Here is an 18564-nt window from a genome sequence, read left to right as displayed (position 1 = left end):
TTGACAAGTGTGCGAGCTGACAATGGGCTCTATTCACACAAGTGACATGTGACTTCAGACTGGACTCTCTGGGAGGCACTGCTCTTCCTCTCCCATTATTTCCCTAAGGAGGATTAAAAGTGTCTCATCCAAATAAATGAATAGTTCTAGATTACATGGCAGGCTGTAAGTTACTGACAGTCAGTGACATAAACATCATACTGGATGTAAAGGCTTCACTGAAGGACACATCAGTGTTCCATCGTGGTAGATGTTTTTGACCTCAAGCTAAGGGCTCACTTTTTTCTTTGGTTAAGTATTTACATCCAACATAATGTTTTTAACATGTACCATCAACTGTTCATGGGTAATTCACTGTCCATGGAATCTAGAGCTTTTCATTAATTTGGACGAGACACTGCTAATCCCCGATGAGGAAATAACGGGAGAGGAAGAGCAGCGACTCTCAGAGAATCTAGTCAGAAGTCCCTCATATAGAGCCAATCATGTACTATAATGCATTTGAAATAAATCTGCAAATAAGCCTTTGGATGTTATGTACATAACATCGGCCACTGAGTTGGCAATGTTTTCTTGAACTGTCCCTGTCAAAGAAACAAATAAATGAATAAGGGTATTGTACAAATATTAGAAAATGAACTGAAAGCTGAAGATATTAGAGTTGCAGGAGAAATATGGTTTTATTTTACCCAAAAACTAAAATTAGTTCTCTTGTAGTGCTGTGCAATACCTGACATTTTGCTAAAGATCAATATCATGTAAATACTGGAGCCAGTCCTTTTGTCTAAAATTGGTGTACATATGCTGCTTTATATTTTGATTAAGAAATACCATAGGAATGTATCATTTTCTAACTTTACTTTACAAAATGGGGGAAATCAGGCTTTTTCATAGAAAGAGACGACGAACGACATTTCAAATATTGTAAGATTCTGGTTTGTGTTTAACATGAAGTGCAGATTTATTACTGATTTGGATATTTTGAGAGCGGACATACTTACTTACATACTTTCTCAGAGCTCCCCTTTAATACATGTATTTTCAGTGTTATCTACAGCTGCAGTAATGTTATTTACAAAACCCTCATACTGTAATTACAAAGTTAAAATACCAGTGGTTCATTCAGACTCTGTTTGACCTGGTTAAGGCTTAGTTTAGCCAGGTTTAGACCCGGCCATGAAAATCATTGCATTATTTGTAAATTCTAATATGTGTTATTCCCCTCATGTTTTGCAGATTCAGCAAGATTTCCGTGTGGAGGACGAGCCGATGGCAGTCGTCGTAACACCCATCGTGAAGATTGTGACAGATCTGCATTCAATGGTTCAAGACTTTGCAATTCGGACTCATAACACCTCAACATGAAGTACCCAAAGAAATGTGAACGCACAGTTGAATTCATCCTGAAGGTACTCATGGGACTGGATAACAAGAAATGAACACGGATCACAGGGAGACTGATGCAGTGATTAGTATGCTGTACCTTGGCTGCACAGTTTTTTTTTCTTGGAAAATTCTTGTTCATCCAGTTTTGCTGTGCAAGTGTTTGAAAATGCATAACAATGTGGCTAAATACATTATACTACAGTTTTAACACTTTTTCTCAAAATGTTTAACCAGCTTTTGAACCTTGAGCCAAGAATTGAAAAATTAGAAAGTATGAAATGTTTGTGTGTACCTACATTACTCATATTACAAAATATTGCAATTTGCATTTGTACATACAATGTCTTTGGTAATAAAAAAGTAAATTAATCCAAATGTGTTTTAATGAAATTAATCAATTTAAATGAAATCAATAAATGGCATTGATTAAGCTATTAAAAGTACATTGGTTCAATGAAAAAATTTAAATTGGCTCATATCTGCTAATGAAGAGTTTTAAATTGACTCAATGAACCTTTGAACATTCAACTCACGAACATTTTTTTGTTGAACCAATTTAAAATGTTCACAGTTACAGATGAAACATTTATAGTTGGACTAATGAATATATATCATTATGAACAACTAGTAAAATGCAGATGTAAATGATTTCTAAACAATTTGCAGATTAAGCCAATGTTTTATTTTTCTCAGTGTATATACTTGGCTTAAATTTCAGACCCAGATGGTCAGTTATACACGATCTATAACACTTAAACTTACAGACTATCACTTTAAGGCTCAAAAATGTGAAACAGTCGATTCCTCAACATTTCTGAGCAGACCCACGAAGTCTGGCAAATATTAAAAGCTTAACTTCAGGCGACAACTGGGGGTTCGGCCCTCGGTCTTTTCACAATGAAGAAAAACGGCCCCCACCAAAGCAAACTTATACCCCCGCACTACGAGGTCAAATACGCACAACACTCAACTTTTCTTTTTCACATACAATTTGCAAAATGCACCTTTAACCTCTTACCACCCGCCTGAACCAAATGCATTCTGTCCTCTTTGGCCATTATATAGGCCTGTGTAACACCTCATTTGAAAGCTAAGAACCACAAAACTGATCTTTTTCCTCACGTTGTTGCTGTGTTGTGTCACCTTTTGTATGTTTTTTTTGGTCACTTTTTTGTTGAATTTTTGTCACTTTTTTGTTGAATTTTTGTCACGTTTTTGTTGAATTTTTGTCACATTTTTGTTGAATTTTTGTCACATTTTTGTTGAATTTTTGTCACTTTTTGTTGATTTTTTGTCACTTTTTTGTTGATTTTTTGTCACTTTTTTGTTGATTTTTTGTCACATTTTTGTTGAATTTTGTCACTTTTTTGTTGAATTTTTGTCACTTTTTGGTTGAATTTTTGACACTTTTTTGCTGAATTTTTGTCACTTTTTTGTTGAATTTTTGTCACATTTTTGTTGAATTTTTGTCACGTTTTTGTTGAATTTTTGTCACTTTTTTGTTGAATTTTAGTCATTTTTTTGTTGAATTTTGTCACTTTTTTGTTGAATTTTTGTCACTTTTTGGTTGAATTTTTGACACTTTTTTGCTGAATTTTTGTCACTTTTTTGTTGAATTTTTGTCACTTTTTTGTTGATTTTTTGTCACATTTTTGTTGAATTTTGTCACTTTTTTGTTGAATTTTAGTCATTTTTTTGCTGAATTTTTGTCACTTTTTTGCTGAATTTTTGTCACTTTTTTGTTGAATTTTTGTCACATTTTTGTTGAATTTTTGTCACTTTTTTGTTGAATTTTGTCACTTTTTTGTTGAATTTTTGTCACTTTTTGGTTGAATTTTTGACACTTTTTTGCTGAATTTTTGTCACTTTTTTGTTGAATTTTTGTCACATTTTTGTTGAATTTTGTCACTTTTTTGTTGAATTTTTGTCACTTTTTGGTTGAATTTTTGACACATTTTTGCTGAATTTTTGTCACTTTTTTGTTGAATTTTTGTCACATTTTTGTTGAATTTTAGTCATTTTTTTGTTGAATTTTTGTCACTTTTTGTTGATTATTTGTCACTTTTTTGTTGATTTTTTGTCACATTTTTGTTGAATTTTGTCACTTTTTTGTTGAATTTTTGTCACTTTTTGGTTGAATTTTTGTCACTTTTTGGTTGAATTTTTGACACTTTTTTGCTGAATTTTTGTCACTTTTTTGTTGAATTTTTGTCACTTTTTTGTTGATTTTTTGTCACATTTTTGTTGAATTTTGTCACTTTTTTGTTGAATTTTAGTCATTTTTTTGCTGAATTTTTGTCACTTTTTTGCTGAATTTTTGTCACTTTTTTGTTGAATTTTTGTCACATTTTTGTTGAATTTTTGTCACTTTTTTGTTGAATTTTGTCACTTTTTTGTTGAATTTTTGTCACTTTTTGGTTGAATTTTTGACACTTTTTTGCTGAATTTTTGTCACTTTTTTGTTGAATTTTTGTCACATTTTTGTTGAATTTTGTCACTTTTTTGTTGAATTTTTGTCACTTTTTGGTTGAATTTTTGACACATTTTTGCTGAATTTTTGTCACTTTTTTGTTGAATTTTTGTCACATTTTTGTTGAATTTTAGTCATTTTTTTGTTGAATTTTTGTCACTTTTTGTTGATTATTTGTCACTTTTTTGTTGATTTTTTGTCACATTTTTGTTGAATTTTGTCACTTTTTTGTTGAATTTTTGTCACTTTTTGGTTGAATTTTTGTCACTTTTTTGTTGAATTTTTGTCACATTTTTGTTGAATTTTTGTCACGTTTTTGTTGAATTTTTGTCACTTTTTTGTTGAATTTTAGTCATATTTTTGTTGAATTTTTGTCACTTTTTGTTGATTTTTTGTCACATTTTTGTTGAATTTTTGTCACTTTTTTGTTGAATTTTTGTCACTTTTTTGCTGAATTTTTGTCACGTTTTTGTTGAATTTTTGTCACTTTTTTGTTGAATTTTAGTCATTTTTTTGTTGAATTTTTGTCACTTTTTGTTAATTTTTTGTCACTTTTTTGTTGATTTTTTGTCACATTTTTGTTGAATTTTTGTCACTTTTTTGTTGAATTTTTGTCACATTTTTGTTGAATTTTTGTCACTTTTTTGTTGAATTTTTCTCACTTTTTGGTTGAATTTTTCTCACTTTTTTGTTGCGTTTACATCCTTGTTTTCTTCTCATTTTTTGTGGCTTTTTGTTTTCCCCCAAGAACCTTTCTGATTTGGGTAAAGCCAAACTGGAAAAAAAATGGAATCCGTTCAGGATAAGAGGTTAAAAAAAAGTGTCCCAAAACACGACCAAAACGCTTCAAAAAGTCAGTTTAGATTCGGGTAAAGCTGAACGCTCGGTTAAAGCTTCTTCACCTGTAGCGCATGAACTCAAACACGTGACTTTTACTCTCAGTTCTCACTTTTCAAGCCTTTTTTTTCTTCTTTTTTTTTTCTATTTTGGTTAAAAGTTTATTTTTCGCTGCTGTTCCCGTGAGTCAGATGCCCTCCCTCCTCCCTCCTGCTGTCCCGGATGGAGACAGAAAACTCCCCCCGGTATTAAATACCGCTTTAGTTTGAACCTTTTTATTCAGATTCTCCCTGTGACAGTTCGGTCCGAGTCTGTGAAGGCGGTGGTCACTTGAACGCAACAGTCAGTTCCTCTTTTGCGTCTCTTTTGAAACTAAACAAAAAATGCAAATTCTCGGAGGAAAAGCGCGCGTTAAAGTTCGTACGTTTGTCCAGGGGAAAGTTTCAAGCTGCGAATCCCCTGAACTGTTTTAAAAGTTACAAAAACTGGACTCACTTTGGACGAAACCTGCGTGCGCTGTGTCCTGCCGCCGCTTCTGCCGCTTCTACCGCGTCTGCCGCTCGTGCCGCTCGTGCCGCTCGTGCCGCTTCTCCTTCGCGTTCGGTTCTAGCTCGTCCACGATGGTCCAGACCCGCTCCTCCGGTCGTCCATCGCTCAGGGCTCGGTCCGCGGAGTCTGTGGCCGGCTGGAGATGCGCTCGGAGCGGGGAGCGCGGGCAGAGTGCAGCCGGGGGGGGAGGAGGAGGAGGAGGATGGAGCAGGAAGTGGCAGAAAAAAAGAGGAAGCGAGCGGCGCACGCGACGCCACGGACGCGCGACGGAGCGGAACCGCGGCGCGTCGCTTCTGAAGGAGACGTCACAGGTTTGATTACGGATTGTTTTACAAGAGCAAAGTGTTCTTAACCTCTTAACCTCCACCTGAACTGAGCACGTTTTCTCCACTTGGGCTTTACCTAAATCCAAAAGCTTCTGGAAAAAAGGTGAGAAAATAGCAACAAAACTGAGACGAAAACAATGATGGAAATGTGAGAAAAAAGTGGCAAAAAATGACAAAAAATGATTAAAAAAAATGTGACAAAAATGTGACAAAAAAATGACAAAAATGTGACAAAAATGTGACAAAAATGTGACAAAAAAATGACAAAAATGTGACAAAAATGTGACAAAAATGTGACAAAAAAATGACAAAAAAAGGACAAAAATGTGACAAAAAATGACAAAAAAAATGACAAAAAATGTGACAAAAATGTGACAAAAATGTGACAAAAATGTGACAAAAAATGACAAAAAAATGACAAAAAATGTGACAAAAAATGACAAAAATGTGACAAAAAAAATGACAAAAATGTGACAAAAAAATGACAAAAATGTGACAAAAATGTGACAAAAATGTGACAAAAATGTGACAAAAATGTGACAAAAAATGACAAAAAAATGACAAAAAATGTGACAAAAAATGACAAAAATGTGACAAAAAAAATGACAAAAATGTGACAAAAAAATGACAAAAATGTGACAAAAAAGTGATAAAAATGTGATAAAAAAATGACAAAAAAGTGATAAAAATGTGACAAAAAAATGACAAAAATGTGACAAAAATGTGACAAAAATGTGACAAAAAAATGACAAAAAAATGACAAAAATGTGACAAAAATGTGACAAAAATGTGACAAAAAAATGACAAAAATGTGACAAAAATGTGACAAAAATGTGACAAAAAATGTGACAAAAAATGACAAAAATGTGATAAAAAAATGACAAAAAAATGACAAAAAAGTGACAAAAAAATGACAAAAATGTGACAAAAAATGACAAAAAAATGACAAAAAATGTGACAAAAAATGACAAAAATGTGACAAAAAAAATGACAAAAATGTGACAAAAAAATGACAAAAATGTGACAAAAATGTGACAAAAAATGTGACAAAAAATGACAAAAATGTGATAAAAAAATGACAAAAAAGTGATAAAAATGTGACAAAAAAATGACAAAAATGTGACAAAAAATGACAAAAAAATGACAAAAATGTGACAAAAATGTGACAAAAATGTGACAAAAAAATGACAAAAAAGTGACAAAAAAATGACAAAAATGTGACAAAAATGTGACAAAAAATGTGACAAAAAATGACAAAAATGTGATAAAAATATGACACAAAAAAAAGTTACAAAAATGAGTTGAATCCCCAACAAAAAAATGCTGGAAAAAAAATAAATCTGATGACGTGAGGAAAAAGATCCTCTCGGTTCAGGTGGGAGTTAAGAGCTTAACCAAACACATTTTTTTTCTAATTTGCCTTTCCCCAAATCTAAAAGCTTACAGCCTATACATGCCGTTCAGTCATGTGACCTTTGTCGTCATAGCGGCCATTTTGAAAACCAAAGTAGAATCATGCAGTACGAGTGGAGATGGTGTAATGTTTAGCAGGAGAGAAGGTTCTGGATCTCCTAAAAAGGCTCGTAGGTAAAGATGTTCCAATGACAGAGCCTTGGACGCCGGTGCTTTAGCTTCAACAGCTCCTACTTTCTTTTTTTTACACATTAATGAGACGGTTTGTTTCGCTGCTTTAGTTTCATCACTTCCTCTGATCTTCCTCATTCCTTCCTTTCTTTTCTACTTTCCACTTTGAGTACTTTGAGTATTTTCTACAGCAAATACTTTCACGTCAGCAAAACACATTCACTGCAGACTTGGAGGTGGTAAACTACTGCCACAGCTCCAAAATAAAGATCCAAAATAAATCCCTCTGAAAAAGTCTTTGTAATGAGTGAATGAAAACCCGGCTCAGTCCATTATTCAGATTTTGTCGCTGAAAATATCAACATTTTTGCCCATGTCTGGTTTTATTTAGAAAAATACATTTAATCTCACATTTATATCAATAAACAACAAACATTACACATTGTTTCCTCTGAGTTAAAGGGTTGATTGGAGTAAATTAAACTAAAATAGACATAAAAACAGTGAGTTTGGCAAAGGCATGAGATCCTCTGACTCCAGGTCCGTGTTCCGCTGAAGTTCTTCAGCGTTTCCCGTCAGCGGCGTCGGTTCCCGCGCGGTTTGGTCTGAACGTCTTAAATAAAGAGCGGCTCGAACACCGTGACACTTCTGCTTCCTCTTTCTCTTCACAGCCTTTTGCAAGCGTGAACTTTCCACCGGCAGCTGCGAGAGCCGCGCCCGCACCAGGAACCGCTGCTTTAACCCAGTCGAGGAGGAACTGCTGCTTTAATGGAGCCACAGCGTGTGAAGGAGTCTCAGGCGACGCCCAGGAGGGTCAGAGGGTCAGAGGGTCAGAGGACCAGAGGACCAGAGGACCAGAGGACCAGAGGACCAGAGGACCAGAGGACCAGAGGACCAGACGACCAGAGGACCAGAGGGTCAGAGGACCAGAGGACCAGAGGACCAGAGGACCAGAGGACCAGAGGACCAGAGGACCAGAGGACCAGAGGACCAGAGGACCAGACGACCAGAGGACCAGAGGACCAGAGGACCAGACGACCAGAGGACCAGAGAGTCAGAGGACCAGAGGACCAGAGGACCAGAGGACCAGAGGACCAGAGGACCGGAGGACCGGAGGACCGGAGGACCAGAGGACCAGAGGACCAGACGACCAGAGGACCAGAGAGTCAGAGGACCAGAGGACCAGAGGACCAGAGGACCAGAGGACCAGAGGACCAGAGGGTCAGAGAGGACCAGAGGACCAGAGGACCAGAGGGCCAGAGGACCAGAGGACCAGAGGGCCAGAGGACCAGAGGGTCAGAGGGCCAGAGGACCAGAGGGTCAGAGGACCAGAGGGTCAGAGAGGACCAGAGGACCAGAGGGCCAGAGGACCAGAGGGTCAGAGAGGACCAGAGGACCAGAGGGCCAGAGGACCAGAGGGTCAGAGAGGACCAGAGGACCAGAGGACCAGAGGGTTTATCCCACAATACGAGCCCGGAAAAGCAAATACAGCCACGCTCGAAGGTTTACTCAAGCACATGTTCCCCCGGGCCGGTTTTACCCAAATCTCTCGACTGGAGCTCATGTAGACTATAGGCCAGAGTAACGCCTCATTTGAAAGCTAAGTGTTAAGCTAAGTTCTGGTTCTGATGACAGGGTTTGTGTCCCGGTGCTTTCTGGTTCGTGACTTTTTTGTCACTTTTTCGTCAAATTATTCTCATTTTTTTGTCAAATTCTTATCAATTTTAGTCACTTTTTCGCCTAATTTTTTTTGTCACTTTTTTGTCACTTTTTCGTCAAATTTTTGTCACTTTTTTGTCAATTTTTTCTAAATTTTTTCGTCAATTTTTTCTCATTTTTTGTCAAATTCTTAGCACTTTTTGGTCACTTTTTTGCCTTTTTTTGTCACTTTTTCGTTCATTTTTTCTCAATTTTTAAATTTTTTTGTTGTCACTTTTTTGTCACTTTTTCGTCAAATTATCATCACTTTTTTGTCCATTTTTTCTCAATTTTTCGTCAAATTTTTCTCAGTTTTTCGTCAAGTTTTTTCTCACACCAGAGGACCAGAGGTTTGTGTCCTGGTTCTTTCTGGTTCTGACGGGGTTTGTGTCCTGGTGCTTTCTGGTTCGTGACTTTTTTTGTCACTTTTTTGTCAAATTATTCTCATTTTTTTGTCAAATTCTTATCAGTTTTGGGTCACTTTTTCGCCTTTTTTTGTCACTTTTTCATTCATTTTTTCCTCAATTTTTAATATTTTTTTGTCACTTTTTTGTTACTTTTTCGTCAAATTATTCTCATTTTTTTGTCAAATTCTTATCAATTTTGGTCACTTTTTCGTCCATTTTTTGTCCGTTTTTCGTCCATATTTTCTCAATTAAAATTTTTTTTTGTCACTTTTTCGTCAGATTATTATCACTTTTTTGTCCATTTTTTCTCATTTTTTTGTAAAATTCTTAGCACTTTTTGGTCACTTTTTGGTTCATTTTTCTCAATTTAATTATTTTTGTCACTTTTTTGTCACTTTTTCGTCAAATATTTATCACTTTTTTGTCCATTTTTCCTCCATTTTTCGTCAATTTTTTCTCACTTTTTTGTCAAATTTCTGTCAATTTTTGTCACTTTTTCATCAAGTTTTTTCTCACACCAGAGGACCAGAGGTTTGTGTCCTGGTTCTTTCTGGTTCTGACGGGGTTTGTGTCCTGGTTCTTTCTGGTTCTGACGAGGTTTGTGTCCTGGTTCTTTCTGGTTCTGACGGGGAGGTTTGTCTCCTGGTTCTTTCTGGTTCTGACGAGGTTTGTGTCCTGGTTCTTTCTGGTTCTGACGAGGTTTGTGTCCTGGTTCTTTCTGGTTCTGACGAGGTTTGTGTCCTGGTTCTTTCTGGTTCTGAGGAGGTTTGTGTCCTGGTTCTTTCTGGTTCTGATGAGGAGGTTTGTGTCCTGGTTCTTTCTGGTTCTGACGAGGTTTGTGTCCTGGTTCTTTCTGGTTCTGATGAGGAGGTTTGTGTTCTGGTTCTTTCTGGTTCTGATGAGGAGGTTTGTGTTCTGGTTCTTTCTGGTTCTGATGAGGAGGTTTGTGTTCTGGTTCTTTCTGGTTCTGAGGAGGTTTGTGTCCTGGTTCTTTCTGGTTCTGACGGGGTTTGTGTCCTGGTTCTTTCTGGTCCTGATGACGAGGTTTGTGTTCTGGTTCTTTCTGGTTCTGAGGAGGTTTGTGTCCTGGTTCTTTCTGGTCCTGATGACGAGGTTTGTGTCCTGGTTCTTTCTGGTTCTGACGATGAGGTTTGTGTCCGGGTTCTTTCTGGTCCTGATGATGAGGAGGTTTGTGTCCTGGTTCTTTCTGGTTCTGACGAGGTTTGTGTCCGGGATCATCCTGTGCCTGAGGAACATCTGCCGGCTTCTCTGCCGTGTTTAATCTGCCGTTTCTCCCTCGGGCTCCGTGATTAATCCCGTGTTTAAACTTTCCCCGTGTTGCACATTCGTCTCAGCGAGCGTCTGGACGGAGCTGCTAATCTGCACAGATTAAAGCGGCCGATGACGTCGCTGAGGGAGGACGTTCAGGTTTACGTGTGGTTTGAGTCTGGAGGAGGCGGAGAAGGTTTTACTTCCTTCTTTTCATTGTTAGACAGTTTTATAATGAGTCGGGGGAAACAAAGTGATGAAAAATGGATGAAAAAGTGACAAAAATGTGACAAAAAAAGGACAAAAATTTGATAAAAATTGACGAAAAAAATAAAAAAAAATATGACAAAAAATGACAAAAATGTGATAAAAAAAATACAAAAAATTGATTAAAAATTGACAAAAAAACGACAAAAAATTGACGAAAAAATTACAAAAAAATTACAAAAAATGTGATAAAAAATTGACAAAAAAATTACAAAAAATTGATAAAAAATGGACGAAAAAAATTAAAAAAATATGACAAAAAATGACAAAAATGTGATAAAAATTGACAAAAAATTACAAAAAATTGACGAAAAAAGTACAAAAAAATGACAAAAAATGTGATAATAAATTGACAAAAAATTACAAAAAATTGACAAAAAAATTACTAAAAATTGATTAAAAATTGACAAAAAAAATGACAAAAAATTACAAAAAAATTACAAAAAATGTGATAAAAAATTGACAAAAAATTACAAAAAATTACAAAAAAATGACAAAAAATGTGATAAAAAATTGACAAAAATTTACTAAAAATTACTAAAAATTTACAAAAAATTGACAAAAAATGGACGAAAAAAAATAAAAAAATGTGATAAAAAAAATGACAAAAATGTGACAAAAAAAGTACAAAAAAAAGTACAAAAAAGCTACAAAAATGAGTTGAATCCCCCCCCAACAAAAAAATAATGAAAAAAAAAAATGTGATGACGTGAGGAAAAAGCTCCTCTCGGTTCAGGCGGGAGTTAAGAGGTTAAATGACCGTCATGTTCTGTGATTTACTTTGTGTTTCTGTTGTTAGTTTATAAAGCACTTTGTGACTCCTCTGTCTGTGTAAAGTCTAAATAAACTAACTCTCCTGCATGAACTCGCTCACTGAACATGAAACTCTGCTCGTCCCTCTGTTTGGTGGAGCGTTTGTGAGAGAGCGTTTTCTCCAGTTCAGCTTTACCCAAATCCTGTCGGCCAGTGTAACGCCTCATTTGAAAGACCTACAAAACTAAATGGATCTTTTTCCTCACGGCAGATTTTTTTTCATCACTTTTCTTGTTGGGTATTCAACTCAATTTGTAATTTTTTTGGCATTTTTTGTCACTTTTTCGTCCATTTTTTCTCAATTTTTAATTTTTTTTGTTGTCATTTTTTCGTCAAATTCTTATCACTTCTTTGTCCATTTTTTCTAAATTTTTCATCAAATTTTTCTTACTTTTTCGTCAAATTTTTCTTACTTTTTCGTCAAATTTGGGGATTTTTTTTCTCATTTTTTTCTCAATTTTTCGTCAAATTATTCACATTTTTTTGTCCATTTTTTGTCACTTTTAAAAAAAAATTGGGTCATTTTTTCGTCAAATTCTTATCACTTTTTTGTCCATTTTTTCTAAATTTTTCGGCAAATTTTTCTCACTTTTTTGTCAAATTTGGGGATTTTTTTGGTCCATTTTTTGTCACTTTTTCGTCAAATTTGGGGATTTTTTGGTCCATTTTTTTTCTTTTTTTCGTCAAATTATTTGCATTTTTTCGTCAAATTCTTATCACTTTTTCGTCAAATTTTTCTCACTTTTTTGTCAAATTTCTGTCCATTTTTTTTCACTTTTTCGTCAAGTTTTTTCTCACTTTTTTCACATTTTCATCCACGTTTTCGTCTCAGTCTTGTTGCTATTTTCACACCTTTGTTTGTGAACCTGAGGCCCCGCCCACTCTCAGCGGGCTCCTCCCCCCCGGCCTTTAACCCCACACAGGGCATAGGACTTTCAGCATAAGAAACCAGTACAGTGTGAAGTGCGTCTCATCCTCCCTCATGCAAATGCTGAGCCTCATTTACACAGCGCCTCATTTGGGTATGACAGTTATGTCACAGCTCTCAGCTCTTATTTGTATAGCACTTTTCATATGACACTGGCCACACCCAAAGCACTGAGGGAGGGGGGAGGGCGGGGGCGGGGGGGCTGGTGCTTTCTGTAGCCACAGTTTCCCCTGGGGCAGACTGACAGGCGGCTCACATCTGCGCCAACGGTCCCTCTGACCCCCACCAACCACTCACACATGGGGTCAGAACAGCTGGAGGAGGTCGGGGTCCCGGTCCCGGATAAAGAGGAAGAAAATGGATGGATGGATGAACTACAGATCCTCAAACTATGCAAGTATAAATGTACTTCATTCCTGACTGTGGTTAACCTCTGAACTCCCGCCTGAACTGAGAGGATCGTTCTCCTCACGTCATCACATTTTTTTTCCATCATTTTTTGGTTTGGTGTTCAACTCATTTTTGTAACGTTTTTTTGTGATTTTCTTTTGTGATTTTTTGTCACATTTTTGTCATATTTTTTTTTTTCTTTTTGTCATTTTTTGTAATTTTTTGTCAAATTTTAATCACATTTTTGTATTTTTTTTGTCACATTTTTGTATTTTTTTAATCACATTTTTGTCAATTTTTTATCACATTTTTGTATTTTTTTTTGTCACATTTTTGCATTTTTTTAATCACACTTTTGTCATTTTTGGTCAATTTTTTTGCATTTTTTTTGTCACATTTTTGTCATTTTTTAATCACATTTTTTGTAATTTTTTGTATTTTTTTGTCACTTTTTTGTCAATTTTTTATCACATTTTTGTCATTTTTTGTCACCTTTTTATCATTTTTTCATCCATTTTTCGTCACTTTTTTGTCAATGTTTTCTCGCTTTTTAATCACATTTTTTGTATTTTTTTGGTCACATTTTGGTCATTTTTTGTCAATTTTTTATCACATTTTTGTCTTTTTTTTGGGTCATTTTTTTTTATTTTTTGTCAAATTTTAATCACATTTTTGTATTTTTTTAGTCACATTTTTGTCATTTTTTTGGGTCATTTTTTTGTATTTTTTTTGTCACATTTTTGTCATTTTTTGTCACATTTTTATCATTTTTTCATCCATTTTTCGTCACTTTTTTGTCAAATTTATGTCATTTTTTTGTCAAATTTTTGTATTTTTTTCATCAATGTTTTCTCACTTTTTTGTCACATTTTTGTCATTTTTTTCGTCAATTTTTTATCACTTTTTTGCCAATGTTTTCTCACTTTTTTCTCACATTTCCATCATTGTTTTCGTCTCAGTTTTGTCACTATTTTCACACCTTTTTCCCAGAAGCTTTTGGATTGGGGTAAAGCCAAACTGGAGAAAATGTGCTCGGTTCAGGTGGGAGTTAAGGGGTTAAATATAGAAAAGCCTCTTTGTAAAACGTGTAAATGAACTCTTTATATTATATTCACATTCACAGTAAACACGAGTTCGTTTTACAAAGTCTTTATTGGTTAAATCAGCTTATAAATGCCACGTAATGAAATGTCAACATCAGGAAAATCACATCTTTACAGTTCAAAAGACTCAGGCGTGTTTCCCATCGTCCGCCACCAGGGGGCGACGGCGGCACATCTGAAAACAACACTCTGGATCCGAGTAAGTCTTATTATAACGAGGATTCATTCACAGGAGAAGGTTAAGGCGTGAGTTTAAGTAGAAAAAAACGAATGATTAACATAAAGGTTTAAGTGCTGGTGTTTAGTGTTAATTCCCATCAGGACATTAACGGGAAACTTTCCATCTGGGTTCGGGAGGGTTAAAGTGATCGTCTGTAAGTTTGTAGGTTCGGTGTCTTCAGCTCTTCTCCTCGTTCTTCAGCGAGATCCGCACTTTCCTCCCGGGACGAGCAGCCGCTGGACAAAACAGAACAAGTTCACTTTATTTGTTGTGTTTTCTTTGAGTAAATTGACTTCCTGTTTCGGTTCCAGCTCGCCAAAATAAAAGCACGCAGCAACATTACGACCTCTTAACCTCCACCTGAACATGTTTTCTCTTAAAGTCTCCAAATCTAAAAGCTTCTTCAAAGCAGCGACAAAAACCAAGAAGAAAATGAGGATGTAAACGCAACAAAAAAACGCTTAAAAGTGACCAAAAAAAGCAGCAAAAATAAGAAAAATCCAGCAAAAAAATAAGAAAAATCCAGCAAAAAAAAAAGAAAAATCCAGCAAAAAAATAAGAAAAATCAAGCAAAAAAATAAGAAAAATCCAGCAAAAAAAAGAGAAAAATCCAGCAAAAAAAAGACAAAAATCCAGTAGAAAAATGACAAAAATCCAGCAAAAAAAGACAAAAATCCAGCAAAAAAAACACAAAAATCCAGCAAAAAAAATGACAAAAATCCAGCAAAAAAAGACAAAAATCCAGCACAAAAAAGACAAAAATCCAGCAAAAAAAAGACAAAAATCCAGCAAAAAAAGACAAAAATCCAGCAAAAAAGTGACAAAAATCCAGCAAAAAAAGACAAAAATCCAGCAAAAAAATGACAAAAATCCAGCAAAAAAAAAAAAATGCAGCAAAAAAATGACAAAAATCCAGCAAAAAGTGACAAAAATCCAGCAAAAAAATGACAAAATTCCAGCAAAAAAATAACAAAAATCCAGCAAAAAAACTACAAAAATCCAGCAAAAAAACTACAAAAATCCAGCAAAAAATGACAAAAATCCAGCAAAAAAGTGACAAAAATCCAGCCAAAAATAACAAAAATCCAGCAAAAAAGTGACAAAAATCCAGCAAAAAAGTGACAAAAATCCAGCAAAAAAAGACAAAATTCCAGCAAAAAAAAATAACAAAAATCCAGCAAAAAAATCCAGCAAAAAAAAGACAAAAATCCAGCAAAAAAGTAACAAAAATGCATCAAAAATATAATAAAAAAGTGACAAAAACACATAAGGGAAATTAAAAGTGATGGAGAGAATGCATTTGGGTTTGGCGGGTGGTAAGAGGTTAATAGAATAGTTAAAAGGAGAATTTGCTCATTAACAAAGTAAAACATGTAAACCCGTCTCTGTCTTTTGTCTCAGATTATCGTCAGTAACTGTAAAGTCGGTGCTGTGTTAACGTGAGCCTCACGGTCCGAGTCCGTGTCCACGTCCGAGTCGCTGTCTCTCTTCCTCTTGGCGCTGTCCCCGCTCTCCTCCCTCTCCTCGGAGCTGCTGGCGCCCCCTACGCCCGGAGACTGGAACGACACACAGGGGAGGAAACGCTGAACACCGGCCCCGCGTAAACCCTCAGGAGGCTTTTATTTTGAAAAGGATGAGGCTACGTACGTCGCGATTGGACGAGGAGGATTCGGGTTTCTGAATGGCAGAGCTCAGACTCTCCAGCACCACGACTGCAACAGGACGAGAGAGAGACGGGTTAGAGACAGTCTGGAACCAGTCTGAACCGGTTAGAACCAGTCTGAACCTGTTAAAACCAGTCTGAACCTGTTAAAACCAGTCTGAACCGGTTAGAACCAGTCTGAACCGAGTCTGAACCAGTCTGAACCTGTTAAAACCAGTCTGAACCGGTTAGAACCAGTCTGAACCGAGTCTGAACCAGTCTGAACCTGTTAAAACCAGTCTGAACCGGTTAGAACCAGTCTGAACCGAGTCTGAACCAGTCTGAACCTGTTAAAACCAGTCTGAACCGGTTAGAACCAGTCTGAACCGAGTCTAAACCAAGTCTAAACCAGTCTGAACCTGTTAAAACCAGTCTGAATCTGTTTAAACCAGTCTGAATCTGTTTAAACCAGTCTGAATCTGTTTAAACCAGTCTGAAACCAGTCTTAACCAAGTCTTAACCGAGTCTAATCCAGTCTAAACCAGTCTAAACCAGTCTGAACCTGTTAAAACCAGTCTGAACCGGTTAGAACCAGTCTTAACCGAGTCTAATCCAGTCTAAACCAGTCTGAACCTAGTCTTAACCAAGTCTAAACCAGTCTGAACCAGTCTGAATCTGTTTAAACCAGTCTGAATCTGTTAAAACCAGTCTGAAACCAGTCTTAACCAAGTCTTAACCGAGTCTAATCCAGTCTAAACCAGTCTAAACCTGTTAAAACCAGTCTAAACCTAGTCTGAATTTAGTCTTAACAGAGTCTAAACCAGTTTAAACCAGTCTAAACCTAGTCTGAATTTAGTCTTAACAGAGTCTAAACCAGTCTTAACCTGTTAAAATCAGTCTGAACCTAGTCTTAAATGAGTCTAGACCAGTCTGAACCTGTTAAAACCAGTCTAAACCTAGTCTGAATTTAGTCTTTACCGAGTCTAAACCAGTCTAAACCAGTCTAAACCAGTCTGAACCTGTTAAAACCAGTCTAAATCTAGTCTTAACGTAGTCTAAACCAGTCTAATCCAGTCTAAACCAGTGTAATCCAATCTAAACCAGTCTTAACCTGTTAAAATCAGTCTGAACCTGTTAAAACCAATCTAAATCTAGTCTAAACCAGTCTAATCCAGTCTAAACCAGTCTGAACCTGTTAAAACCAATCTAAACCAGTCTGAATTTAGTCTTAACCTAGTGTAATCCAGTCTAATCCAGTCTAACCTATAGTCTAATCCAGTCTAAACCAGTGTGAACCTAGTCTTAACCCAGTCTAAACCAGTCTAACCTAGTCTAATCCAGTCTGGGATGGGTCTCCTGGAGGTCAGGTCTGGAGAGGAGCCGTTACCTGGCCGCAGGGAGATGGTCAGCACCGGGACCTTCTTGCCGTTGTCCGGTTTCCCGCTGACGTCCTCCTTCTGCTTCAGGTGTTTGATCACCAGCTGGAGACACAGCAGCACCGGGTCATTTCACAACCACACCGGACGACTGAGAGCCAAACATCCACGGTGCATTCAGCAGATGAACTACCATGTTTGAGACACTGATTAAAGACACACAAAGGGCTGAGACACGGCCACCAGGGGGAGCTGGACCTTCGGCAGAGCGGAGCAATCGGGAACTTCTTATCGTTTCCATTCCAAATAAATTAGATCAACGATTTTAATTCAACAGGTAAAAAGTTCCACAGAACCACCTCACGCTGGAAATACTGAAGGATCCACTCGTGTTTCCCAGTGTGTTTCTGATTTCTGGAGATATTTTTTTTTGTAATTCAAGCAGTTCTTATATTTGAAGAGTTTTGTGGCGCTAGGCTAGTGCTAGGCTAGTGCTAGGCTAGTGCATGTCTATGGTATCAGCTAGCCTGCATTAACCTCTTAACTCCCACCTGAACCGAGCACATTTTCTCCAGTTTGGCTTTACCCCAATCCAAAAGCATCTGGAAAAAAGGTGTGAAAATAGCGACAGAACTGAGACGAAAACAATGATGGAAATGTGACAAAAAAGTGACGAAAAATTGATGAAAAAGTGGCAAAAATGTCACAAAAATGTCACAAGAAATTGACAAAAAATGGAAGAAAAAAATGTGACAAAAAATTACAAAAATGTGATTTTCCTCACGTCATCAGATTTTTTTTTCCATAATTTTTTTGCTGGGTTTTCAACACATTTTTGTCATTTTTTGTCACATTTTTGTAATTTTTTTGTCACATTTTGTCAATTTTTTTTCTTAAATTTTTGGTCAATTTCATTTTTTTTGTGTACTGTAGCTGTGACGAAAAAAATGTGACAAAAATGATGAAAATGTGACGACAAAAACCTTGTGTTGTAACGTTTTGGTTCATTACCTTGTGGCTGAGCTCGCTCCCCTCCTCCGGTTTCCCTGTGGTAGAAGCCTCTGGTGAAGTCGGCCCCGCAGCAGCAGAACTGTCCCGTCCCTCGCCCTCTCCTCTCTCCCCCTGCTCTCCACTCTGCACGGCGCCCCCTGGGGGAGAGCCGTCCCGCGGAGCAGGTTTGGACCGGCCCGAGTCCGACAGGTCCAGGGGCCCCTCGCTCTGAAGGGAAGAGAGTCAGGGGTTAGCAGAGTGAGTGCAGGGCCCCATTATTTCTGTATTTATGGGCTGTTGAACCACTTT

At 36.7% G+C, this 18564-nt stretch overlaps 2 protein-coding genes across 2 annotated transcripts in view; both read right to left on the bottom strand.

The window, feature by feature from the left end:
* hck (HCK proto-oncogene, Src family tyrosine kinase) overlaps window positions 1-10514 on the bottom strand; it is a gene marked incomplete at its 5' end in the record, with an annotated part of 47622 nt that extends 37108 nt beyond the window's left edge. The window contains 4 exons of the mRNA XM_079581109.1: window positions 5189-5236; window positions 5273-5535; window positions 7688-7915; window positions 9784-10514. Of these exons, the coding sequence (XP_079437235.1) occupies window positions 5189-5236; window positions 5273-5535; window positions 7688-7915; window positions 9784-10514 (1270 nt within the window). The remainder of the gene's footprint in view (window positions 1-5188; window positions 5237-5272; window positions 5536-7687; window positions 7916-9783) is intronic.
* Window positions 10515-14386: 3872 nt separating this feature from the next.
* Window positions 14387-18564, bottom strand: part of scube1 (signal peptide, CUB domain, EGF-like 1) — a gene marked incomplete at both ends in the record, with an annotated part of 73096 nt that continues 68918 nt past the window's right edge. Inside the window, 5 exons of the mRNA XM_079581108.1 lie at window positions 14387-14483; window positions 15698-15803; window positions 15895-15959; window positions 17277-17370; window positions 18277-18483. Coding sequence (XP_079437234.1) covers window positions 14387-14483; window positions 15698-15803; window positions 15895-15959; window positions 17277-17370; window positions 18277-18483 — 569 coding nt within the window. The remainder of the gene's footprint in view (window positions 14484-15697; window positions 15804-15894; window positions 15960-17276; window positions 17371-18276; window positions 18484-18564) is intronic.

This window comes from Gobius niger (assembly GCF_951799975.1).
Source record: "Gobius niger genome assembly, chromosome: 22".
In the NCBI taxonomy this organism is placed as follows: Eukaryota; Metazoa; Chordata; class Actinopteri; order Gobiiformes; family Gobiidae; genus Gobius; species Gobius niger.
Note: the sequence above shows the minus strand (reverse complement) of the source record. Positions and strands in the feature narration are given on the sequence as shown.